We start from the raw sequence: 27,685 nt of genomic DNA, 5'->3' as shown, positions 1-27,685 counted from the left end.
CTTCAGACTGATGAGTGACGCGTGTTGACCGCTGCTTTATTGATCTTTAGCTCTCTGACCCGACCTTTATTTAGATGCGTGGTATTCAGGAGGGCTATATTTGAAATGAGCACACACACACACACACACACACACACACACACACACACACACACACACACACACACACAGCGCATGAGAGGCTTGCATGCACTGTATCACTGCTCGGAATATAATGTGTGTGTGTGTGTGTGTGTGTGTGTGTGTGTTTCTTAGTGATAATGGAGCATCTAGTTAATAATGCAGCAGAGGGGTGGCACTGCACCACCTTTTCTCATGGAAACTCATTTCCCCCTTTTTGTTGCTCTCTCCCTCCCTCCCCCTCTCCCCCTCCCTCTCCCTCCCTCTCCTCTCCTCTTCACAGGCCATCCTTACAAAACTATTTCATTTGTCCCCATCGACCCGGTCTGTCAGTATTAGCGCAACCAATATAAAGTGTGGCAGGGAGAGAACCCGATTTTAATGTAAAAGCACACACCGAAAGTCTCGCTGAAAGTCCTGCGCAGCACAGAGCAAATGACTTTTTACCGTCTGTTTCTTCTGCCACAGGGCTGCCGGAGTCCAGCAGCTTAGACATGGAGACGGATAAAGAAACACCCGTTTCAGACCTTGAACGGCCGTCGTATTCGAGTCGTCAGCTGCACAGTTCTCAGGCTCTACCATAGAGGTGTTGAGAAGGCTTGCCGGGCTTTCGTTATTTGGTATTAGGCCCGTTGTCTGTGAAGTTTCTCCATGTTGGCGAAGTAGTATTGTTACATTATATGACGTTGACATCTCAATGGCTGCTGCTCCTGTAGCCTGTACTTTTATCCCTTCACTCGTTGCTTTAAAGCTGCCACATGCTGCCCACTTAAATATGGCTCATCTCCAATTTTTTGGGATTTAATTACCTCAAGTCGTCTTTCCGTCCGCGTATTATTTTGGAGTACGCTCTTCCCCCACGCGCTCCCCCGAGGGTCATGTTTGTAAGTCCATGGCTCCCTCCTGATAACAAATTGCCATTTAAGCTTCAGTAGACGAGCTCGGCGGCTACGTAGTAGAGCCTCCTCACCACTCTGTGGTCCATCTATTAGATGGATGAATGTCAGGTGATTTGAGCGAGTCAGACATGAGTTGCATCTCTTTTCTTTTTTTTTTTTCTCACTTCTCCTCCGTCCGCCTGCTCGGCGCGAAGGAGGCAGAACTGAGGGACTCTTATTTGTGAAGCGTCATCTGAACGAATCTCTTACTGGGATAACGGGCGCACAGCCGGGTCACCTGCTCTGTACGGTCCTGTTTTAGAGCTGTTGGTGGACAGCTGTGGACGGACGTCCGTCAGTACTTATTATGTACGTCTGTAATATTCTAGTGAAATATCTTAGGAATGCCTGGAGGGAAAACGTGGAGCAAACGTCCACTTGGACTCTGGGATGAACTGTGGTTCACCGTCAATTCACAAAACAACGCTGTTGGGCCATAACTCAAGAATTGATATGCTAATTAACTTCACACAAACGTCTAACATGATAACATGTTGAAGTGATGAGACGTAAAACTGCTTCTTGAGCAGAACCGCGAGGCAGTAATTCTAGTTGTTTACGCGATGTAATGAAATATTTAGCAAGTCACTTGAATCTTTCTCTTTATTGTCTTTTTTCATACTTGCATCCGCAGTTATTTGTTCTTAAAGTTTTCCCCTCTTGTAAATTCATTCCTTAATAAGCATAACGAGGCTGGTCTCATGTGTTGATTTAGTGTAGTCGGTGGTTCAATAAAAAAAGATTAAATGATTCTGTTTCTGCCTGATATAATCTTAAAGTCTGGTTACTCCACTTATAAACAACCAGACCGTGTCACAAACTAGACACAAGTCAGCTGAAGATGCCCTAAATGAAATGATATGCATGAGGTGGGGAAAAAAAATGACTATTAATCTCCTTGACTGTGTGATAAATGAGTGAAAAGAAGATTCCATCTGGCTTCTGAAACCCTCACTTAACACTCATCCAATATATTTGTCTCAATGATGAACAAGGAAAGAGAGATTCTGACAGTTCTGCAGTGAAGTGTAGCGATGCGCCTCCACCTCAGCAGCTGCAGCATCCAGTCCCTCACAGAATGCTCAATGATTGTGTCTCTGATGATCGACTTCTTCCACATAGGACGTACTCGTGTGTCCTCACTGAAGTCTCCTTTGGGGAATCTTCCTCTCTCCTCTCTCCTTGAGCAGCAGAAGGAGAGGTGACTTACTTACTTACCCAAATAAGAATAACGTTATGAAATTAGATGGAGACGTGGGTTCTTGCACCAAAGGTTGCACCCCATCGCATTGATCCCTGGATTTGCATTATTACGACTGTTCCCCATCTCATTTAAACATTTTTATTTTAGCATATGCATGAAGCACAAGAGAGCATAATGTGACCTCTTCAACGTGAGCAGCAGACCGTACCGTGACCAGCGAACCCGCCTCTCTCCGTCTCCACTCCTCTGCCGTGCTCCCTCCGTTGCCTCCCCCCCCTCCGTCCGTCTCCGAAATCCTCCCTCGGCCGGTTGCTAAGCAGCGTGGGGAGAGCTCCGGCTGTGTTGACGTCGTGTGCTCGGTACCACTTCCTGTAAACAGCCGAGTGGGTGCTCTTCGCTCTCTCGGCTGCAGAGGGAAGGAGAGTGAGACGAGACGGCCTAAAATAACCCTCTCTGACTATCACAAAAGAGACGCGATGACGCACGGTGAAGAGGGAAAAAAAAGAAGAAAAAAAAAGTGTTATTTCATCCAAGTGAAAATGTCACAAGGAGCTGAGAGAGATACACAAGTTTTAGGATCTCAGAGCGAGAAGCCTGAGTGGTTGAGAGCTGGTGCCGTTCTGTGTGTGTGTGTGTGTGTGTGTGTGTGTGTGTGTGTGTGTGTGTGTGTGTGTGTGTGTGTGTGTGTGTGTGTGTGTGTGTGTGTGTGTGTGTGTGTGTGTGTGCGTGCACCCACACAGGACACAACCCACAGTGGATTTCCACTTTGTGCTCGTACCGTCATGCTAATTGTGTCACAACAAATAAAGCACAGCTTGGACTCTGGATTCATTATGTAGACAAACCGAACTGAGCCACATATATTTGCACTTTAAGGATTTTCTTTGTCGGCAGCGGGATTATCACTTTGTTCACTTCATTTCAGGATGCATTTGGCTTTATTAACCGTAGCTCTCTCTCTCTCTCTCTCTCTGTCTCTCTCTCTCTCTCTCTCTCTCTCTCTGTCTCTCTCTCTCTCTCTCTCTCTCTCTCTCTCTCTCCTCTTTTTGTGTTTCAGCTCTGTGGCGGTGAAGATGACCACGGCGCGGTACCGGCCCACCTGGGAGCTGGCCGTGGACCCCCTGGTCTCGTGTAAGCTGTGCCTTGGAGAGTTCCCTCTGGAGCAGATGACCACCATCACGCAGTGCCAATGTGTCTTCTGTACACTGGTGAGCGCTGCACTAATAACAAACAAACGATCACAAAAATCAAGGATATTTGAGAGTTAGTGAGCGAAACACTGTGCTTTCATTGTATTCAAATCAATTATGACCTCACATGCCCTCGTGTGTAACGCTGCAAAACAATAGTAACACCCAATGGCTGTCAGATCTTAACCAACCTAGCCCATGAACAAGGAAACGGTGTCCAAGAATGACCACTAAAAATAGAAGCCACTTCCTAGAACACAGTCTGGGCGTTGGCAGTAACTTCCAAAGTTCAGTTGGTGCGGTTCATTCCACCGACGTCAGCGACAATACAAGCACAAAGACGGCCTTTTCAATGTGACTGACTGGATGTTGATGTTCAGCGCTTTATTTGTCTCCCTGTCTGTTTCTTCCTCAGTGCCTGAAGCAGTATGTGGAACTCCTGATTAAAGAAGGCCTTGAAACTGCAATTAGCTGTCCAGACTCTGTCTGTCCCAAAAGAGGACACTTGCAGGAAAATGAGGTATTGACAAAAAGGAAACGCAATTTCCATAAACAAAAAAAAAAAAAGAATTTTGCATGAAACGTCTGTTTGCACGTAGAGCTTCTGTATGTACAGTACATGCAGAACTGGTAGTGCGTGTGCTTGAAATGAGCAAAACAGCAGGGAGGGTTATCCCCACAGGTCCGTGTCTTTTATACACACACACCCCCTCAAAGCTGAAGACGGCCATGGCGCTCCACCTGCCACTGTGTTTGTTCCATCATAATGAGCAGCTGAGGTCAACGCGGGGGCAAAAGCGTCCCTCGTCCTCAAGGCGCTCGATGGACTCGCCGACTCTCTCTCTCTCTCGCTTGGTCTCGGAGGCCCCCGTAGGCACAGCGTGACTCGGCACACCACAGCCGTATGTTTCTAATCAATCAGTGTCACTGGCCCTTAATGGAACCAGCAGCTACTCCTGCCACTCAGGCAAAGACCGTCTGCTCTGACAGCAATGCCCTCACCTATAATTCACTGCTCTTTTACAAAGCCTGAACGATCATTTCATTACCCGTTAGAGGTTTGCACCTTAGATACGTTCTGGCTAACTGTATTCTCTTTATTTAAAAAAAAGGCTTCTATAATTGCTTCTGTCTATAAATATGCACAATGCCCTGCTTATCTCCCTCTTCTCGTCTCCTCTCTCCCCGTAGATTGAGTGCATGGTGGCCACGGAGATGATGCAGAGATACAAGAAGCTTCAGTTTGAAAGGGGTGAGTCAACGAAAAAAGGATCCAAGGATGCCGTATTTTATTGCGACACACACACACAAAAGGGTGACGAGAAATTGAGTGCAGCCGAACTGCTGCTCGCTCTGTCTGGAATCGATCATTTAGCCTTGGACATTTTTTACTCTGGAATCACGCCACAGGGTTTCTGCGGAAAGCAGAAAGTCGTTTTCTCGGTCGGCTTCAATCTTGCCGATTTTTAGCGCTGACCAGCAGTCCACTGCTTTTCGAATTAAGGGTTTCAATTTTCACTTCTGACACCAAACAGGATGAATTCAATACCATTCAGGAACACACATGGTTATACAGGCTGGGATTATTGTTGTGATAGGTATTGAGGCCTACATTTGACTGTAGTATTCAACCCTGTCATCCTCATCAAAGTGTAACACAAGCTCCCATCAAATATAAATAAAAGGGGAAGCCTCCCGGACTTATATCCTAATATACTAATATTTCAGTTCAATCCTTTCATCTCTGCTTCAGTGTGCGGCTACGTGTGCAATGTCTGCAGTTAGCACTGTTTGTAGAATAAATGTTAACCGACCGGTAGAAGGCTCGGATGTCCTTGCTTGAAAGATGATGCGTCAGTGTCGCTCCGTGCCGTCGGCGTAGACGCGCTAATCCGTGATATTAAGAGTTCCCTCGCTGCCAGAGCGAGCTGTGAGCGAGCCGCGCTATTGATGGTCGTCGCTCTGCGGGTTCTCCACCTACACACGGGCACAAGTTGTACACGGAACATGCAGATCTCTCACTTGAACACAAAGATAAACAAATGTATAGGAACACAGAGGGAGAGGGGGGGGGGGGGTCCTGTAAATTAATACAAATCCTCAGAAATAGCTGTTGATGCTGCCTGCCTGGATGAGGGCAGTCAGCCGTCTCATCAATGTCCCAGTCCAGTCAGGCAGAACCGTTGCTGTAACCATTCCATATTTCTCAGGCTGGGCCAAGAGTGCATGTGGAATCTGTGCTCAGAGTCCTTGGCAGAGAGGTAAGAGGGAAGGAAGTAGAGGATACGAGGGCAAGTGCGCCACACTAGGAACTTAAAACAGAACTGGAAAAACACAAACGTCTCTTTCACACGTATTCAGAAAAAGAGATAGATGCAGCAAGCCAGAAATTACATTTTCTATAAATGCAATTTTCCAACATAAGCAGGTACCAAAATGAACCTTCAAAGTTGTGCATTATTTAAATCCCGTATGCGTGTACATATGCACGTCGTTGTGGGTTTTCAGCCCTTCAACAGAGCTTCCGTCCGTGACACCGGCTCTTCTTGTGTTCCACTAGAGGTGCTGCTGGACCCATGCCGGACGTGGTGCCCTTCCTCGACCTGCCAGGCCGTGTGCCAACTAAAGGAAGCGGATTCTCCTGCGCTGCCCCAGCTGGTCCAGTGCGCCGTCTGTGCCCTCGAGTTCTGCTCGGCCTGCAAGGCCAACTGGCACCCCGGACAGGCCTGCCAGGAGAACAACCTGCCCATTACCTCCTTCCTGCCAGGAGAAAACAGGTACTGCCCGTTCTCCGTGTACGATCCAATCGATACTGTTGCATTTGAAATTCTTGTTTCCCCAATTTCTCTCTCATCTATGTTGTATATCAGATATCTTACCTCTGTATTCTGACCTCCACATATCTCATATTCTCATTAACATATTCATACATGCCTCGCTTCATGCTTACAGCATTTATTCAATCGTCAGTTAAAATTAATCTCCAGCTATTTTGAAAATTGACTAATTGTTTAAGACATTTTTCGAATCTTAAGTGCCAGAAAAATCTTTAGTTTCAGAAGCTTCTCAAATGTGAATATTTGCGGGTTTTCTTAGTCTTTTTATGATATCAAACTAAATATCTTTTGGGTTTATGAATACGTCAACTTGGGCTTTTTGCTTCTGACATTTTACAGTTTTATTACAGCATTGTTTAAAAGTGTCATCCACCAGCTAAATCTATTCCAGTTATAATTTGTCTCAATGTTTCTACTACCTCTTCAACCTTCAAAAAGAGAGCAATTCATCCCGTTTTGGCACGTTGTGACAGTGTGAATGGCTCTAAAGTCTCTGCAGATGCAATCCCTCGAAATGATTGCACCAATCCATATGTCATGTTCAGCTCACCTGACTTGAGTCCTGAACCAGCACTGTCAATATACTGCAGCATTCACTCACTTTGTTCTTAAATGTAGGCTGACAGCTTGCCTGGCTGGCTGTTTTTTGCAGCCACTGCTCAGTTGAGCATCAGCCAGGGCTCAAGCACAAATGAATAAGCAGATATAAAACTACAGGCTGAAACGAAACTGCAGTAAAGCAGTCCGCGGTGGGCTTATTACTCCGTTTTAAGGAGACGGGATCTGCCTGTAAGGTTAGCAGAGGGCTGCCTGGAGACATATGCCGCTAACCCGTTTCTTTGTGATATCCTCTTACTCTGGAAATGTCATTAGCTCTGCAAAGCTTTCCTCTATCTGTGCAGGTTTAGGGCCAAGCTCAAAGGCCACGGTGGATTAAGAGGTCTACTCTTAGTTGTAAAGAGCCTCCGCATTTGAACTACACCTGTTCACCGTAAGAATGATTTAAAAAAAGCTGCATTCTGATGACGTCCCCCTTCCGCTAGAAATGAATCGGGCTTGTTAGTCGTCGCCCAGAATGCCGGCTACCTGCTCGTCTTCAGATTTGTGGAATCAGCACTTTACTGACACAAGAGAAATAGATGCAGACAAACTGACAGCGACAGGAGTGAAGAATAAGAGTGTTGGAGTTCCATGCTGTTTCCTCCTAGACTACAGATATCCACGGTTTCACGCAATCCTGTCACGCCAAAGATTGTAAATATTGATCGCTGCATTAAACCGCTCCCATCTGCGGCGCTTCTTGTAAAGTGACTGATTCTGGATTTTGATGTCGTGTTTGGAATGAACAAAATCACACGCGTCTCATCTCTTCCCAGCTCTTTCTATAAGAACGAAGAGGACGACGCACCAATCAAGCGCTGTCCTAAATGTAAAGTTTACATCGAGAGGGACGAAGGCTGCGCACAGATGATGTGCAAGAACTGCAAACATGCCTTCTGCTGGTACTGTCTGGAGTCCCTGGATGTGAGTTGGTTCTTCATCATGTCTTCATTCATTGATGTTCACTGCAATAGAAAGATAGACGCATTTATTTCTAACTCAAAAAAAACATCAATTTGTCTCCCTGTGACAGCAATATCTTTCATTATCAGGAAACCGTAGCTTAACCTTGGTCCTGATAAGAAAGGGATGAGATGTTTTTTTTCTAAAAATTGAGCTGGGATAAGGGTGACTTATGAGCCGTGGTGCCTTATGTAATCTTAATTGTGTAAGCGCAGACAACTGGACCACACAGGTCATTTAAAACCAATTTTCTGAGCAGCTGCCCGTGTCTTTCAGACTGTTAATGGTCAATCTTTATGTGTGTGTGTGTGTGTGTGTGTGTGTGTGTGTGTGTGTGTGTGTGTGTGTGTGTGTGTGTGTGTGTGTGTGTGTGTGTGTGTGTGTGTGTGTGTGTGTGTGTGTGTGTGTGTGTGTGTGTGCAGGATGACTTCCTCCTGATCCACTACGACAAAGGGCCCTGTCGGAACAAACTGGGCCACTCCAGAGCGTCCGTTATCTGGCACAGAACACAGGTGAAAAAACCATCTTCCTCCCCTCTCTCTCTCTCTCTCTCTCTCTCTCTCTCTCTCTCTCTCTCACACACACGCACACACACACTCACTCACTCACTCAGGGCTCCCTCCCTTAATAAACCACGCTGCAGCATGTGGCCGTGAACGTGCTCCCCGGTTCTGCCTCCTTCTCCCTTACCGGCTCAGCGATGTTCTAGCATTATCTTGACGGCGCAACAGGAAAGGGACGGCTTGATCCGCATGCAGAGACAAGTGCCTGGTGGTCAGTGTCCTGCTGGTTTCAGCTAAGCCTATTATGTACACCTTTCACTTTAAAAATAAAAAAAAAGGTTTACATAACCAAGGCCCTTCTTTACCAATAGGTTACCAAATAAAACGCTGGATTACACATGATCAGGATTAGATATGACATGTGTTTTTAAGTCTTCGACAAAGGCCAGCTCTGTTGTTACATTTCCAAATTCCTCCTCAGTATCTCTGCCTGACCAGATAATCTATTCATGGGGTGGTACGTCCCCTTGTCCAACATACTTGTTATTTTGTCAACATTAGCATACACGCTGGCATCTGTTGCCCAGTGGGGCAGACTGAGTCATATAATTACAGTTCAGCTGGTGGAAGTGAAGCTATAGCTTCACTGCTCTGTGTGTGTTGGTCTCTCTCTTGCTCTCCTCACTTCACCCCCCCCCCCCCCCCCCCCCTCGCCTCCTTAACGTCTAAAAAGCCTCTTTTTATAAACACAAAATGTTCCAGGACAGACCTATCTTGCCTCCCTGTATCTGACGATGTGTCCAACAAGGATGTTCATATCATATATGTAAACATCAGTGTCTGTTAATCAAAGACCGTTGCTTTCCTCGACAGCACGACCTGTACACTAACTGTCAGGATAGTGAGTAACGTGTTCGTAGATAACAGGCAGAAAGCTGCTTTCAAACACCCTGAAAAGGCATCTTTTTGCCCTCATAACAGGAGGGAAAAACATTGCGCTATTATAAGTCACTGTGGCATGTGACTGCATGTTATGCATTTTATTTTGTGGCTCTGAACTTGATGGTGTCTGGCTCCCCCATGTGGTCAATTCACTAACCTGCCATGCTCATAACAGTAAAGAGTTTCCCTGTGATAGTTTTTGAATGCATGATTCGTTAGTATGTATGTATATGTTAATATTTGTTCAGAGCACTGTGTATGCACTACCCAAATCATGCATGTCCATCTACAACACTGCACCACTCACAGGTCTTTGTCCTAATACCGAATCCAGGAAGTGAAAATGTATTCCTCCCGTTGTATTGCGCAGCACAACATTTTTCAGTTCCTTTAGGCTTTTCAAAATGCTACTCTGTTGGCTAATTTCTTTACTGTTGATTTGTGGAGTTACTGGGAAAACGTAGATTTCTGTGCTGAGAAAGTTTTGTTGTTTTGGGGCATTGACCGCCATCTTCAGGCCAACTTGTGGTATTGCAATTCATTGGAAGGATTCAAGGCAATAGCTTGTGAAAAAAAAATTAAACCACCATTATCATCTTTGCATAAGAAATATAAAAAATACTGAAAAGGTGTAGGTAACCCACCTACTCTTCCCTTATATATGTGTGTGTGTGTGTGTGTGTGTGTGTGTGTGTGTGTGTGTGTGTGTGTGTGTGTGTGTGTGTGTGTGTGTGTGTGTGTGTGTGATTTACCAACGTTTTTTTGCCATGCTGAAGTAAGGCACTGACCACTGCACCCAAATCCTACATTACCCCCCTTTATGCATGTTATGTTGTATTTACATTAATGTATTTCTTGTTTTCCTCATGTTTCTCTGCAGGTTGTGGGGATCTTCGCTGGCTTTGGGCTGCTCCTGCTGGTTGCCTCCCCCTTCCTCCTCCTGGCCACTCCCATTGTCCTCTGCTGCAAGTGCAAGTGCAGCAAAGGTGACGACGACCCATTGCCAACCTAAACAACGCCATCAGAGCTGGAGCGGAGAGCCGCTTCATGGATGGGCCATGTTTTATTTCCTTTTCACCCCCTTTACATTCTTCTCCTCCCACCAGCTTTAAGTGCTTCATTTTTTTTGGGGGGGGGCTGAGCCTGCGACAGCCCCCGGCCTCCATCGCTCTGCACGAGAGAGGCATGGTAGGAAAGCGACCCTGCACCTTGGCCTGAAGAGAGGTGCAGGGTCACGGGTCAGAGGAGGTCAGACTTGTCTAAAGGACCGCCGTGTGTTAGACGTTGGTGGTTTCGGGACGTGGAGGAAGTCTGGGCCACTTCGAGTGGTCCTTAGGTGTTGGTTACCGTGGTGTGGTGTTTCACTACTAAACAAAGGAAGAATCCAAGTGAAGAAACGCTTTTCTCTTGTACGGACAACATAATGCAGGAGCCACTTTTACTTTATCGCTCTGTTAAGCTTCTTTCCCCGCCACCACACTCGATGTAGCTCTACGGATTCAGTCAGTAGCATTAGAGTCGCACCACGCATGTTTGGTGTTCACTCGATTTGCACACGGAACGTGATTTTCGGATCGTGTTCATGACTGAGGTGAAGATGGGAGGCCGTTGTCACTCCCAGCTCAATGTATAGCACGTCCTCTTGATGATGTCAATGTTTTATAACCTGTTGCTTTTAATAGAACTGTGCTCAGAGTAGTGTCTGTGTTGTATTTTGAGTGTTTTCCAAACGGCAAGTTACAGTTATTAAAGGGGATTGCCACTCAAATCTAAAAAAACACACAAATGATCTGTGGTCAAGTGACAGTGAAGACTAGTTTTGTTCAACTCTCACATCATGTTTTTCATTACCATCTCAGACATGTTACATCTTCAAGAGAGAGATGCTTTGTTTCTGAAAGATGTCGCACAGATTTCTAAGATCCAGAGATTTCCCAAATTGAGTGGCACTCCCCTTTAAGTTCAACATTGATTAATAGTCTACTTGAGGACTTTGTATCCACATGTTGTGGAACCATTTTAATACACTAAAAGAGATGTCACTCCTGTAATTCTCAGTCCCCCAGCTGGTGGTTTAGCCAAATAGATATATGAATAGCCTTAAATTGAGAATAGCCAAAATCAGGCATTTCCCCCTGTGCATTAACAAGCGTTAAAGTCAAAATGATCCCAGGGGAAGCATGTTGTCAGTGAAGCCCTTTATATTCAGATGATTCTATGATGTCATCCATACGCCACGCTGTTAATACCCATATTGTAAAAAGGAATCTGATGTTTTATGTGACCTAGGGCCTGTATTTGCTAAGCCTTTTTTGAGCAGGAGAGCTGCATCGTCACAAACAACCCGAAGCTTCACTCGCACCAGAGCTCCCTCTCGTTGAGGCTTAGATACCGGCCTAAAGTGCAAACTTGCATACGTTAGTGGTCAGAGTGTCGATGTTTTGTTGGTAGTTAGACCTCCGATAACAAGCAGCTATTGCCTGTAAGGTGCATTTAAAAAAAAAAAAAAAAAAAAGGAAAAGTATAGAGTAAATATAAAAGAATGTTCCATTTTTGGGCACATAATTATGAAACTGCTCTATACTATATCACTTTATCTATGCAAGTTTGTGCATTCCATTGTTAAAAGGCTATCGATTGGTCATAATCAACTGTATGCCAAGAGTAGGTTTATCTAGTGAAAGCTGCAGAATGTCACCATATACATATTTGCATATCATGGCTTTTATTTAATCAGGGAGTTATTCAGAAACTATCCATCTTATTTTCACCTCCTACGTTGCTCTTTGCTATATCTAAAGTCTGAGCTCTAAAACCAGGACAGAGTTTTACATTTATTAATGTCTTTATTTCTGTGAGGGGAATCTCAGCTTCACAACAGTTAACCTAGGAACAAAAGGTAAAAGCATTTCATTACATTATTATTGTCCTATGTTCTCTCATATCATTACTTCTTTCTTACCATGCATAGCCACTCGAATGTTTTGAATAAGCCATTTACTCACTTTCCCCTTTCTTTACAAGTGTTTATGTAGCATTTCCTGAGAAGTGTGGCTACCAAAAACATGTATTAATATTTAACAACTGTAGCTAATCTGCAACTCACTCCAGTCCTCAAATTTAGCTCCGACATTCAGTATGATAATTATTATTTTAACAACCCTACCTATAGACTGTGTTAATTTCACTGACCTCACCAACTGTATGAGCATGATCATTTGATATTATAGACAGTCCAATTTTCTACTTTTGAAGTTTGGTGCTGTCCCTAAAAGAAAAATAAATAGGTTAATTCTTCAAGTTTTTGTTTTTATGACAATCGTGCCAAGCAGATTTCCTGGAAGGGATAAGGAAACAGAGCTGTCTACTGTATGTGCATTTTGACCATGTATTTGTAATGTAATAACAGTTTTTACAGGGTGGAAAAATATTTTAATGCTTCTTTATGTAAACGCACTGTATATGGGTTTCCTTGTTTTGCTTCTTGATATGATCCGTGATGTGTGTGGTACGGCGCCTGCTTTGTTTAACGGAGAAGTTTAGCAGCTGAAATCAACGTAAAGTCAATATACATGTGAGAGATTGCAACTGTACTTTTTAAAGGAGTTTCACGATTAAATGTTGCCAGGGCTCTGATATCACCAGGATACAGATTCATTTCAAATATTCATTTAAACACAAAACCATCATTATCAAAGTCTTGAGCAGGCACAAACTAACTGAAGTCAAAACAAAATCATTGCCACTTCCATTTTTTAACACCTTTTTCCTTTACCTATGTTTGCTGGCAACACTGAGCAGCTGGATACTGTATTATGCAACAAACGTAAAAAAGGGCCAAAAAAACAGCAAACACTAGAATCACTGCAGTGTCTCATTGCATATTGTCTTCTACACTAGAGGCTTGGCAGGGCTCAACACAACGACCTGTAGAACCACTTAAGCAGATGAAACATCAGCACTGGCGTTTGAATACAACAGTTTGACCGGGTTAAGGGCTTGCTTCTAAGATTTGGCGCTTGAATTAGAAGAAGCAAGGTCAAGTTTACTTCTAAACTCAAGATCTACTAACCTAACATCACGTTTGGTTACATGCAGCGATTTATATTTTATAACCGGTTGTGTCGAGATGAAGCTGCATGATTTTTTCTCTAACTTCTACTTGTTAATATTACAATATTGTAGCCTCTAAAGATCTTTGGAATGGTATCAGTCAACTGTCTGCTTTTTGTTTCAGTTTGGAAAAACTTCTTTTGATGTTCAGCCATATGATATACAGTGTTGAGCGGCCTTCCTCTATTCAGCAGGTTGGCTAATTATGTCTTACTTTTTTGTTGATTTTTTTTATACGCCCATTTTACATCATAGTTTGTGGTATTTGAATTAGCGATTTTTAGGAGCGGAATTCTTCAGGCCTGGTTGGTCAATTAAATTTAAATCACCTCAGTCAGTGGATTATTGTCAAAGGACATGCTGTCTGTACACCAGACGTATGTAGTTAGAGATGGTAACCAATGTCTCCAGGTTAGGTAGTAATTGAAAGTGAATTGACCTGGGTGATGCAAAGACTTCAACATTGTAAAATGGCATATTTGGAGCAGTTCTGTACAACTACGACATCTCAGTATATCTACAGTTCCACTAACACTGTGACAACAGGTATTAAAGGTTGTAGTTTTTGTGATTCTGCGCTCTTTATTCATTCACACAACTCTGTTGAAATATTACAATTTTGCATATCAAAAATACCATGAAGTCTTGTGGTCCATGTGGTTGAAAGTGTAAAAAAGTCATAGTATAGTATGTCAAAAATATGGTGTTGTGAAATGGATACCTCTGGTGTTGAAAGTGTAAGATAAAATAGTCATAGTATAGCATGTTGAAAAAAGTGAAAAACGGTCATAGTATAGCATGTCGAAAAAAGTGAAAAACGGTCATAGTATAGCATGTCGAAAAAATTCAAAAAACAGTCGTCGTATATTAAGTCAAAAACAGTCATAGTATAGCCTGTCGAAAGCAGTCATAGTATAGCCTGTTGAAAAAAGTGAAAACAGTCATAGTATAGCATGTCGAAAAAAGTCCAAAAACAGTCATAGTATATTATGTCAAACACAGTCATAGTATAGCCTGTCGAAAGCAGTAAAAATAAAGCATGTCGAAAAAAGTGAAAAACGGTCATAGTATAGCATGTCGAAAAAAGTCAAAAAACAGTCTTAGTATATTATGTCGAAAACAGTCATAGTATAGCCTGTCGAAAGCAGTCATAGTAAAGCCTGTCGAAAGCAGTCATAGTAAAGCCTGTCGAAAGCAGTCATAGTAAAGCCTGTCGAAAAAAGTGAAAAACAGTCATAGTATAGCATGTCGAAAAAATTGAAAAACGGTCATAGTATAGCATGTCGAAAAAAGTCAAAAAACAGTCATAGTATATTATGTCGAAAACAGTCATAGTATAGCCTGTCGAAAGCAGTCATAGTAAAGCCTGTCGAAAAAAGTGAAAAACGGTCATAGTATATTATGTCGAAAACAGTCATAGTATAGCCTGTCGAAAGCAGTCATAGTAAAGCCTGTCGAAGAAAGTGAAAAACGGTCATAGTATAGCATGTGGAAAAAAGTGAAAAACGGTCATAGTATAGCATGTCGAAAAAAGTGAAAAACGGTCATAGTATAGCATGTCGAAAAAAGTGAAAAACGGTCATAGTATAGCATGTCGAAAAAAGTCAAAAAACAGTCATAGTATATTATGTCGAAAACACTCATAGTATAGCCTGTCGAAAGCAGTCATAGTAAAGCCTGTCGAAAAAAGTGAAAAACGGTCATAGTATAGCATGTCGAAAAAAGTCAAAAAACAGTCATAGTATATTATGTCGAAAACAGTCATAGTATAGCCTGTCGAAAGCAGTCATAGTAAAGCCTGTCGAAAAAAGTGAAAAACGGTCATAGTATAGCATGTCGAAAAAAGTGAAAAACGGTCATAGTATAGCATGTCGAAAGCAGTCATAGTATAGCCTGTCCAAAAAAGTCAAAAAACAGTCATAGTATATGGTGTCGAAAACAGTCATAGTATAGCCTGTCGAAAACAGTCATAGTAAAGCTTGTCGAAAAAATTGAAAAACGGTCATAGTATAGCATGTCGAAAAAAGTCAAAAAACAGTCATAGTATATTATGTCGAAAACTGTCATAATGTAGCCTGTCGAAAACAGTCATAGTAAAGCCTGCCGAAAAAAGTGAAAAACGGTCAAAGTACAGCATGTTGAAAAAAGTGAAAAACGGTCATAGTATAGCATGTCGAAAAAAGTCAAAAACAGTCATAGTATATTATGTCAAACACAGTCATAGTATAGCCTGTTGAAAGTAGTCATAGTAAAGCCTGTCGAAGAAAGTGAAAAACGGTCATAGTATAGCATGTGGAAAAAAGTCAAAAAACAGTCATAGTATATTATGTCGAAAACAGTCATAGTATAGCCTGTCGAAAGCAGTCATAGTAAAGCCTGTCGAAAAAAGTGAAAAACGGTCATAGTATAGCATGTCGAAAAAAGTGAAAAACGGTCATAGTATAGCATGTCGAAAAAAGTGAAAAACGGTCATAGTATAGCATGTCGAAAAAAGTCAAAAAACAGTCATAGTATATTATGTCGAAAACACTCATAGTATAGCCTGTCGAAAGCAGTCATAGTAAAGCCTGTCGAAAAAAGTGAAAAACGGTCATAGTATAGCATGTCGAAAAAAGTCAAAAAACAGTCATAGTATATTATGTCGAAAGCAGTCATAGTAAAGCCTGTCGAAAAAAGTGAAAAACGGTCATAGTATAGCATGTCGAAAAAATTGAAAACGGTCATAGTATAGCCTGTCCAAAAAAGTCAAAAAACAGTCATAGTATATGGTGTCGAAAACAGTCATAGTATAGCCTGTCGAAAACAGTCATAGTAAAGCTTGTCGAAAAAATTGAAAAACGGTCATAGTATAGCATGTCGAAAAAAGTCAAAAAACAGTCATAGTATATTGTGTCGAAAACTGTCATAATGTAGCCTGTCGAAAACAGTCATAGTAAAGCCTGCCGAAAAAAGTGAAAAACGGTCAAAGTACAGCATGTTGAAAAAAGTGAAAAACGGTCATAGTATAGCATGTGGAAAAAAGTCAAAAAACAGTCATAGTATATTATGTCGAAAACAGTCATAGTATAGCCTGTCGAAAGCAGTCATAGTAAAGCCTGTCGAAAAAAGTGAAAAACGGTCATAGTATAGCATGTCGAAAAAAGTCAAAAACGGTCATAGTATAGCATGTCGAAAAAAGTGAAAAACGGTCATAGTATAGCATGTCGAAAAAAGTCAAAAAACAGTCATAGTATATTATGTCGAAAACACTCATAGTATAGCCTGTCGAAAGCAGTCATAGTAAAGCCTGTCGAAAAAAGTGAAAAACGGTCATAGTATAGCATGTCGAAAAAAGTCAAAAAACAGTCATAGTATATTATGTCGAAAACAGTCATAGTATAGCCTGTCGAAAGCAGTCATAGTAAAGCCTGTCGAAAAAAGTGAAAAACGGTCATAGTATAGCATGTCGAAAAAATTGAAAACGGTCATAGTATAGCATGTCGAAAAAAGTGAAAAACGGTCATAGTATAGCATGTCGAAAGCAGTCATAGTATAGCCTGTCCAAAAAAGTCAAAAAACAGTCATAGTATATGGTGTCGAAAACAGTCATAGTATAGCCTGTCGAAAACAGTCATAGTAAAGCTTGTCGAAAAAATTGAAAAACGGTCATAGTATAGCATGTCGAAAAAAGTCAAAAAACAGTCATAGTATATTATGTCGAAAACTGTCATAATGTAGCCTGTCGAAAACAGTCATAGTAAAGCCTGCCGAAAAAAGTGAAAAACGGTCAAAGTATAGCATGTTGAAAAAAGTGAAAAACGGTCATAGTATAGCATGTCGAAAAAAGTCAAAAAACAGTCATAGTATATTATGTCAAACACAGTCATAGTATAGCCTGTTGAAAGCAGTCATAGTAAAGCCTGTCGAAGAAAGTGAAAAACGGTCATAGTATAGCATGTGGAAAAAAGTCAAAAAACAGTCATAGTATATTATGTCGAAAACAGTCATAGTATAGCCTGTCGAAAGCAGTCATAGTAAAGCCTGTCGAAAAAAGTGAAAAACGGTCATAGTATAGCATGTCGAAAAAAGTGAAAAACAGTCATAGTATAGCATGTCGAAAAAAGTCAAAAAACAGTAATAGTATATTATGTCGAAAACAGTCATAGTATAGCCTGTCGAAAGCAGTCATAGTAAAGCCTGTCGAAAAAAGTGAAAAACGGTCATAGTATAGCATGTCGAAAAAAGTGAAAAACGGTCATAGTATAGCATGTCGAAAAAATTAAAAAAACAGTCATAGTATATTATGTCAAAAACAGTCATAGTATAGTCTGTCGAAAGTAGTCAAAGTATAGCCTGTAGAAAAAAGTGAAAAATGGCCATAGTATAGTATGTCTAAAGAAAGTCATAGTAATAGTGTTTTGGGGTTGTGACTAGCATAGCAGGAAACAGGGATTGAACCTATGACCCTCTGATTGAGAGGCAGCCGTGCTCCCCACTTGGCCACAGACAGCAATTGAAAACCACTGGCATAGTATGTCTATAAAAAGTCATATTATATATCATGTAGAAAGTAGTCATAGTAAAGCCTGTCGAAAAAAGTGAAAAACGTTCATAGTATAGCATGTCGAAAAAAGTCAAAAAACAGTCATAGTATATTATGTCGAAAACAGTCATAGTATAGCCTGTCAAAAGCAATCATAGTAAAGCCTGTCAAAAAAAGTGAAAAACGGTCATAGTATAGCATGTCGAAAAAAGTCAAAAAACAGTCATAGTATATTATGTCGAAAACAGTCATAGTATAGCCTGTCGAAAGCAGTCATAGTAAAGCCTGTCGAAAAAAGTGAAAAACGGTCATAGTATAGCATGTCGAAAAAAGTGAAAAACGGTCATAGTATAGCATGTCCAAAAAATTTAAAAAACAGTCATAGTATATTATGTTGAAAACAGTCATAGTATAGCCTGTCGAAAGTAGTCAAAGTATAGCCTGTAGAAAAAAGTGAAAAACGGCCATAGTGTAGTATGTCTAAAGAAAGTCATAGTAATAGTGTTTTGGGGTTGTGACTAGCATAGCAGGAGACAGGGATTGAACCTATGACCCTCTGATTGAGAGGCAGCCGTGCTCCCCACTTGGCCACAGACAGCAATTGAAAACCACTGGCATAGTATGTCTATAAAAAGTCATATTATATATCATGTAGAAAGTAGTCATAGTAAAGCCTGTCGAAAAAAGTGAAAAACGGTCATAGTATAGCATGTCGAAAAAAGTCAAAAAACAGTCTTAGTATATTATGTCAAAAACAGTCATAGTATAGCCTGTCGAAAGCAGTCATAGTAAAGCCTGTCGAAAAAAGTGAAAAACGGTCATAGTATAGCATGTCGAAAAAAGAGAAAACTGGTCATAGTATAGCATGTCGAAAAAAGTCAAAAAACAGTCGTAGTATATTATGTCGAAAACAGTCATAGTATAGCCTGTCGAAAGCAGTCATAGTAAAGCCTGTCAAAAAAAGTCAAAAACGGTCATAGTATATCGTGTCGAAAAAAGTCAAAAAAAAGTCATAGTATATTATGTCAAAACAGTCATAGTATAGCCTGTCGAAAGCAGTCATAGTAAAGCCTGTCGAAAAAAGTGAAAAACGGTCATAGTATAGCATGTTGAAAAAATTGAAAAACGGTCATAGTATAGAATGTCGAAAAAAGTCAAAAAACAGTCTTAGTATATTATGTCAAAAACAGTCATAGTATAGCCTGTCGAAAGCAGTCTTAGTATATTATGTCAAAAACAGTCATAGTATAGCCTGTCGAAAGCAGTCATAGTAAAGCCTGTCGAAAAAAGTGAAAAACGGTCATAGTATAGCATGTCGAAAAAAGTGAAAAACGTTCATAGTATAGCATGTCGAAAAAAGTCAAAAAACAGTCGTAGTATATTATGTCGAAAACAGTCATAGTATAGCCTGTCGAAAGCAGTCATAGTAAAGCCTGTCGAAAAAAGTGAAAAACGGTCATAGTATAGCATGTCGAAAAAATTGAAAAACGGTCATAGTATAGCCTGTCGAAAGTAGTCAAAGTATAGCCTGTAGAAAAAAGTGAAAAACAGCCATAGTATAGTATGTCTAAAGAAAGTCATAGGGGTTGTGACTAGCATAGCAGGAGACGGGGATTGAACCTATGACCCTCTGATTGAGAGGCAGCCGTGCTCCCCACTTAGCCACAGACAGTAATTGAAAACCACTGGCATAGTATGTCTATAAAAAGTCATATTATATATCATGTAGAAAGCAGTCATAGTAAACCCTGTCGAAAAAAGTGAAAAACGGTCATAGTATAGCATGTTGAAAAAATTGAAAATTGGTCACAGTATAGCATGTCGAAAAAAGTCAAAAAACAGTCGAAGTATATTATGTCAAAAACAGTCATAGTATAGCCTGTCGAAAGCAGTCATAGTAAAGCCTGTCGAAAAAAGTGAAAAACGGTCATAGTATAGCATGTCGAAAAAATTGAAAAACAGTCGTAGTATATTATGTCGAAAACAGTCATAGTATAGCCTGTCGAAAGTAGTCAAAGTATGGCTTGTAGAAAAAAGTGAAAAACGGCCGAAGTATAGTATGTCTAAAGAAAGTCATAGTAATAGTGTTTTGGGGTTGTGACTAGCATAGCAGGAGACGGGGATTGAACCTATGACACTCTGATTGAGAGGCAGCCGTGCTCCCCACTTAACCACTGACAGCTATTGAGAACCACTGGCATAGTATGTCTATAAAAAGTCATATTATATATCATGTAGAAAACAGTCATAGTATAGCGTGTCAAAGAAAGTCAAAAAACAGTCATAGTATATTATGTCGAAAACAGTCATAGTATAGCCTGTCGAAAGCAATCGTAGTAAAGCCTGTCAAAAAAAGTGAAAAACGGTCATAGTATAGCATGTCGAAAAAAGTCAAAAAACAGTGATAGTATATTATGTCGAAAACAGTCATAGTAAAGCCTGTCGAAAAAAGTGAAAAACGGTCATAGTATAGCATGTCGAAAAAATTAAAAAACGGTCATAGTATAGCATGTCGAAAAAAGTCAAAAAACAGTCATAGTATATTATGTCAAAAACAGTCATAGTATAGCCTGTCGAAAGCAGTCATAGTAAAGCCTGTCGAAAAAAGTGAAAAACAGTCATAGTAAAGCCTGTCGAAAAAAGTGAAAAACGGTCATAGTATAGCATGTCGAAAAAAGTCAAAAAACAGTCATAGTATATTATGTCGAAAACAGTCATAGTATAGCCTGTCGAAAGCAGTCATAGTAAAGGCTGTCGAAAAAAGTGAAAAACGGTCATAGTATAGCATGTCGAAAAAAGTGAAAAACGTTTATAGTATAGCATGTCGAAAAAAGTCAAAAAACAGTCGTAGTATATTATGTCGAAAACAGTCATAGTATAGCCTGTCGAAAGCAGTCATAGTAAAGCCTGTCGAAAAAAATGAAAAACGGTCATAGTATAGCATGTCGAAAAAAGTGAAAAACGGTCATAGTATAGCATGTCGAAAAAGTCAAAAAACAGTCGTAGTATATTATGTCGAAAACAGTCATAGTATAGCCTGTCGAAAGTAGTCAAAGTATAGCCTGTAGAAAAAAGTGAAAAACAGCCATAGTATAGTATGTCTAAAGAAAGTCATAGTAATAGTGTTTTGGGGTTGTGACTAGCATAGCAGGAGACGGGGATTGAACCTATGACCCTCTGATTGAGAGGCAGCCGTGCTCCCCACTTAGCCACAGACAGTAATTGAAAACCACTGGCATAGTATGTCTATAAAAAGTCATATTATATATCATGTAGAAAGCAGTCATAGTAAAGCCTATCGAAAAAAGTGAAAAACGGTCATAGTATAGCATGTCGAAAAAAGTCAAAAAACGGTCGTAGTATATTATGTCGAAAACAGTCATAGTATAGCCTGTCGAAAGCAGTCATAGTAAAGCCTGTCGAAAAAAGTGAAAAACGGTCATAGTATAGCATGTCGAAAAAAGTGAAAAACGTTCATAGTATAGCATGTCGAAAAAAGTCAAAAAAACAGTCGAAGTATATTATGTCGAAAACAGTCATAGTATAGCCTGTCGAAAGCAGTCATAGTAAAGCCTGTCAAAAAAAGTCAAAACGGTCATAGTATAGCATGTCGAAAAAAGTCAAAAAACAGTCATAGTATATTATGTCGAAAACAGTCATAGTATAGCCTGTCGAAAAAGCAGTCATAGTAAAGCCTGTCGAAAAAAGCGAAAAACGGTCATAGTATAGCATGTTGAAAAAATTGAAAAACGGTCATAGTATAGAATGTCGAAAAAAGTCAAAAAACAGTCTTAGTATATTATGTCAAAAACAGTCATAGTATAGCCTGTCGAAAGCAGTCATAGTAAAGCCTGTCGAAAAAAGTGAAAAACGGTCATAGTATAGCATGTCGAAAAAAGAGAAAACCGGTCATAGTATAGCATGTCGAAAAAAGTCAAAAAACAGTCGTAGTATATTATGTCGAAAGCAGTCATAGTAAAGCCTGTCGAAAAAATTGAAAAACGGTCATAGTATAGCATGTCGAAAAAAGTCAAAAAACAGTCATAGTATATTATGTCGAAAACAGTCATAGTATAGCCTGTCGAAAGCAGTCATAGTAAAGCCTGTCGAAAAAAGTGAAAAACGGTCATAGTATAGCATGTCGAAAAAATTGAAAAAAGGTCATAGTATAGCATGTCGAAAAAAGTCAAAAAACAGTCGTAGTATATTATGTCGAAAACAGTCATAGTATAGCCTGTCGAAAGCAGTCATAGTAAAGCCTGTCAAAAAAAGTCAAAAACGGTCATAGTATAGCATGTCGAAAAAAGTCAAAAAACAGTCGTAGTATATTATGTCGAAAACAGTCATAGTATAGCCTGTCGAAAGCAGTCATAGTAAAGCGTGTCGAAAAAAGTGAAAAACAGCCATAGTATAGTATGTCTAAAGAAAGTCATAGTAATAGTGTTTTGGGGTTGTGACTAGCATAGCAGGAGACGGGGATTGAACCTATGAGCCTCTGATTGAGAGGCAGCCGTGCTCCCCACTTAGCCACAGACAGTAATTGAAAACCACTGGCATAGTATGTCTATAAAAAGTCATATTATATATCATGTAGAAAGCAGTCATAGTATTGCCTGTCGAAAAAAGTGAAAAATGGTCATAGTATAGCATGTCGAAAAAAGTCAAAAAACAGTCATAGTATATTATGTCGAAAACAGTCATAGTATAGCCTGTCGAAAGCAGTCATAGTAAAGCCTGTCGAAAAAAGTGAAAAACGGTCATAGTATAGCATGTCGAAAAAATTGAAAAAAGGTCATAGTATAGCATGTCGAAAAAAGTCAAAAAACAGTCGTAGTATATTATGTCGAAAACAGTCATAGTATAGCCTGTCGAAAGCAGTCATAGTAAAGCCTGTAGAAAAAAGTGAAAAACAGCCATAGTATAGTATGTCTAAAGAAAGTCATAGTAATAGTGTTTTGGGGTTGTGACTAGCATAGCAGGAGACGGGGATTGAACCTATGACCCTCTGATTGAGAGGCAGCCGTGCTCCCCACTTAGCCACAGACAGTAATTGAAAACCACTGGCATAGTATGTCTATAAAAAGTCATATTATATATCATGTAGAAAGCAGTCATAGTATTGCCTGTCGAAAAAAGTGAAAAATGGTCATAGTATAGCATGTCGAAAAAAGTCAAAAAACAGTCATAGTATATTATGTCGAAAACAGTCATAGTATAGCCTGTCGAAAAAAGTGAAAAACGGTCATAGTATAGCATGTGGAAAAAAGTCAAAAAACAGTCATAGTATATTATGTCGAAAACAGTCATAGTATAGCCTGTCGAAAGCAGTCATAGTAAAGCCTGTCGAAAAAAGTGAAAAACGGTCATAGTATAGCATGTCGAAAAAAGTGAAAAACGGTCATAGTATAGCATGTCGAAAAAAGTGAAAAACGGTCATAGTATAGCATGTCGAAAAAATTCAAAAAACAGTCGTCGTATATTAAGTCAAAAACAGTCATAGTATAGCCTGTCGAAAGCAGTCATAGTATAGCCTGTCGAAAAAAGTGAAAACAGTCATAGTATAGCATGTCGAAAAAAGTCCAAAAACAGTCATAGTATATTATGTCAAACACAGTCATAGTATAGCCTGTCGAAAGCAGTAAAAATAAAGCCTGTCGAAAAAAGTGAAAAACGGTCATAGTATAGCATGTCGAAAAAAGTCAAAAAACAGTCATAGTATATTATGTCGAAAACAGTCATAGTATAGCCTGTCGAAAGCAGTCATAGTAAAGCCTGTCGAAAAAAGTGAAAAACGGTCATAGTATATTATGTCGAAAACAGTCATAGTATAGCCTGTCGAAAGCAGTCATAGTAAAGCCTGTCGAAGAAAGTGAAAAACGGTCATAGTATAGCATGTGGAAAAAAGTCAAAAAACAGTCATAGTATATTATGTCGAAAACAGTCATAGTATAGCCTGTCGAAAGCAGTCATAGTAAAGCCTGTCGAAAAAAGTGAAAAACGGTCATAGTATAGCATGTCGAAAAAAGTGAAAAACGGTCATAGTATAGCATGTCGAAAAAAGTGAAAAACGGTCATAGTATAGCATGTCGAAAAAAGTCAAAAAACAGTCATAGTATATTATGTCGAAAACACTCATAGTATAGCCTGTCGAAAGCAGTCATAGTAAAGCCTGTCGAAAAAAGTGAAAAACGGTCATAGTATAGCATGTCGAAAAAAGTCAAAAAACAGTCATAGTATATTATGTCGAAAACAGTCATAGTATAGCCTGTCGAAAGCAGTCATAGTAAAGCCTGTCGAAAAAAGTGAAAAACGGTCATAGTATAGCATGTCGAAAAAAGTGAAAAACGGTCATAGTATAGCATGTCGAAAGCAGTCATAATATAGCCTGTCCAAAAAAGTCAAAAAACAGTCATAGTATATGGTGTCGAAAACAGTCATAGTATAGCCTGTCGAAAACAGTCATAGTAAAGCTTGTCGAAAAAATTGAAAAACGGTCATAGTATAGCATGTCGAAAAAAGTCAAAAAACAGTCATAGTATATTATGTCGAAAACTGTCATAATGTAGCCTGTCGAAAACAGTCATAGTAAAGCCTGCCGAAAAAAGTGAAAAACGGTCAAAGTACAGCATGTTGAAAAAAGTGAAAAACGGTCATAGTATAGCATGTCGAAAAAAGTCAAAAACAGTCATAGTATATTATGTCAAACACAGTCATAGTATAGCCTGTTGAAAGTAGTCATAGTAAAGCCTGTCGAAGAAAGTGAAAAACGGTCATAGTATAGCATGTGGAAAAAAGTCAAAAAACAGTCATAGTATATTATGTCGAAAACAGTCATAGTATAGCCTGTCGAAAGCAGTCATAGTAAAGCCTGTCGAAAAAAGTGAAAAACGGTCATAGTATAGCATGTCGAAAAAAGTGAAAAACGGTCATAGTATAGCATGTCGAAAAAAGTGAAAAACGGTCATAGTATAGCATGTCGAAAAAAGTCAAAAAACAGTCATAGTATATTATGTCGAAAACACTCATAGTATAGCCTGTCGAAAGCAGTCATAGTAAAGCCTGTCGAAAAAAGTGAAAAACGGTCATAGTATAGCATGTCGAAAAAAGTCAAAAAACAGTCATAGTATATTATGTCGAAAGCAGTCATAGTAAAGCCTGTCGAAAAAAGTGAAAAACGGTCATAGTATAGCATGTCGAAAAAATTGAAAACGGTCATAGTATAGCATGTCGAAAAAAGTGAAAAACGGTCATAGTATAGCATGTCGAAAGCAGTCATAGTATAGCCTGTCCAAAAAAGTCAAAAAACAGTCATAGTATATGGTGTCGAAAACAGTCATAGTATAGCCTGTCGAAAACAGTCATAGTAAAGCTTGTCGAAAAAATTGAAAAACGGTCATAGTATAGCATGTCGAAAAAAGTCAAAAAACAGTCATAGTATATTGTGTCGAAAACTGTCATAATGTAGCCTGTCGAAAACAGTCATAGTAAAGCCTGCCGAAAAAAGTGAAAAACGGTCAAAGTACAGCATGTTGAAAAAAGTGAAAAACGGTCATAGTATAGCATGTCGAAAAAAGTCAAAAAACAGTCATAGTATATTATGTCAAACACAGTCATAGTATAGCCTGTTGAAAGTAGTCATAGTAAAGCCTGTCGAAGAAAGTGAAAAACGGTCATAGTATAGCATGTGGAAAAAAGTCAAAAAACAGTCATAGTATATTATGTCGAAAACAGTCATAGTATAGCCTGTCGAAAGCAGTCATAGTAAAGCCTGTCGAAAAAAGTGAAAAACGGTCATAGTATAGCATGTCGAAAAAAGTCAAAAACGGTCATAGTATAGCATGTCGAAAAAAGTGAAAAACGGTCATAGTATAGCATGTCGAAAGCAGTCATAGTATAGCCTGTCCAAAAAAGTCAAAAAACAGTCATAGTATATGGTGTCGAAAACAGTCATAGTATAGCCTGTCGAAAACAGTCATAGTAAAGCTTGTCGAAAAAATTGAAAAACGGTCATAGTATAGCATGTCGAAAAAAGTCAAAAAACAGTCATAGTATATTATGTCGAAAACTGTCATAATGTAGCCTGTCGAAAACAGTCATAGTAAAGCCTGCCGAAAAAAGTGAAAAACGGTCAAAGTATAGCATGTTGAAAAAAGTGAAAAACGGTCATAGTATAGCATGTCGAAAAAAGTCAAAAAACAGTCATAGTATATTATGTCGAAAACACTCATAGTATAGCCTGTCGAAAGCAGTCATAGTAAAGCCTGTCGAAAAAAGTGAAAAACGGTCATAGTATAGCATGTCGAAAAAAGTCAAAAAACAGTCATAGTATATTATGTCGAAAGCAGTCATAGTAAAGCCTGTCGAAAAAAGTGAAAAACGGTCATAGTATAGCATGTCGAAAAAATTGAAAACGGTCATAGTATAGCATGTCGAAAAAAGTGAAAAACGGTCATAGTATAGCATGTCGAAAGCAGTCATAGTATAGCCTGTCCAAAAAAGTCAAAAAACAGTCATAGTATATGGTGTCGAAAACAGTCATAGTATAGCCTGTCGAAAACAGTCATAGTAAAGCTTGTCGAAAAAATTGAAAAACGGTCATAGTATAGCATGTCGAAAAAAGTCAAAAAACAGTCATAGTATATTGTGTCGAAAACTGTCATAATGTAGCCTGTCGAAAACAGTCATAGTAAAGCCTGCCGAAAAAAGTGAAAAACGGTCAAAGTACAGCATGTTGAAAAAAGTGAAAAACGGTCATAGTATAGCATGTCGAAAAAAGTCAAAAAACAGTCATAGTATATTATGTCAAACACAGTCATAGTATAGCCTGTTGAAAGTAGTCATAGTAAAGCCTGTCGAAGAAAGTGAAAAACGGTCATAGTATAGCATGTGGAAAAAAGTCAAAAAACAGTCATAGTATATTATGTCGAAAACAGTCATAGTATAGCCTGTCGAAAGCAGTCATAGTAAAGCCTGTCGAAAAAAGTGAAAAACGGTCATAGTATAGCATGTCGAAAAAAGTCAAAAACGGTCATAGTATAGCATGTCGAAAAAAGTCAAAAAACAGTCATAGTATATTATGTCGAAAACAGTCATAGTATAGCCTGTCGAAAGCAGTCATAGTAAAGCCTGTCGAAAAAAGTGAAAAACGGTCATAGTATAGCATGTCGAAAAAATTGAAAACGGTCATAGTATAGCATGTCGAAAAAAGTGAAAAACGGTCATAGTATAGCATGTCGAAAGCAGTCATAGTATAGCCTGTCCAAAAAAGTCAAAAAACAGTCATAGTATATTATGTCAAACACAGTCATAGTATAGCCTGTTGAAAGCAGTCATAGTAAAGCCTGTCGAAGAATGTGAAAAACGGTCATAGTATAGCATGTGGAAAAAAGTCAAAAAACAGTCATAGTATATTATGTCGAAAACAGTCATAGTATAGCCTGTCGAAAGCAGTCATAGTAAAGCCTGTCGAAAAAAGTGAAAAACGGTCATAGTATAGCATGTCGAAAAAAGTGAAAAACAGTCATAGTATAGCATGTCGAAAAAAGTCAAAAAACAGTAATAGTATATTATGTCGAAAACAGTCATAGTATAGCCTGTCGAAAGCAGTCATAGTAAAGCCTGTCGAAAAAAGTGAAAAACGGTCATAGTATAGCATGTCGAAAAAAGTGAAAAACGGTCATAGTATAGCATGTGGAAAAAATTAAAAAAACAGTCATAGTATATTATGTCGAAAACAGTCATAGTATAGTCTGT

At 39.6% G+C, this 27,685-nt stretch overlaps 1 protein-coding gene across 1 annotated transcript in view; it reads left to right on the top strand.

The window, feature by feature from the left end:
* rnf144aa (ring finger protein 144aa) overlaps positions 1–13,981 on the top strand; it is a 26,793-nt gene extending 12,812 nt beyond the window's left edge. The window contains exons 2-8 of the mRNA XM_068726446.1: positions 3,320–3,470; positions 3,868–3,972; positions 4,644–4,704; positions 6,013–6,229; positions 7,666–7,813; positions 8,275–8,364; positions 10,178–13,981. Of these exons, the coding sequence (XP_068582547.1) occupies positions 3,336–3,470; positions 3,868–3,972; positions 4,644–4,704; positions 6,013–6,229; positions 7,666–7,813; positions 8,275–8,364; positions 10,178–10,309 (888 nt within the window). The 5' untranslated portion in view covers positions 3,320–3,335 and the 3' untranslated portion in view covers positions 10,310–13,981. The remainder of the gene's footprint in view (positions 1–3,319; positions 3,471–3,867; positions 3,973–4,643; positions 4,705–6,012; positions 6,230–7,665; positions 7,814–8,274; positions 8,365–10,177) is intronic.
* Positions 13,982–27,685: the final 13,704 nt, after the last annotated feature.

The sequence above is a fragment of the Cebidichthys violaceus genome, unplaced genomic scaffold (genome assembly GCF_023349555.1).
Source record: "Cebidichthys violaceus isolate CVI_PGR_0920_01 unplaced genomic scaffold, fCebVio1.0.p SCAF_39, whole genome shotgun sequence".
NCBI classification, from domain to species: Eukaryota; Metazoa; Chordata; class Actinopteri; order Perciformes; family Stichaeidae; genus Cebidichthys; species Cebidichthys violaceus.
Note: the sequence above shows the minus strand (reverse complement) of the source record. Positions and strands in the feature narration are given on the sequence as shown.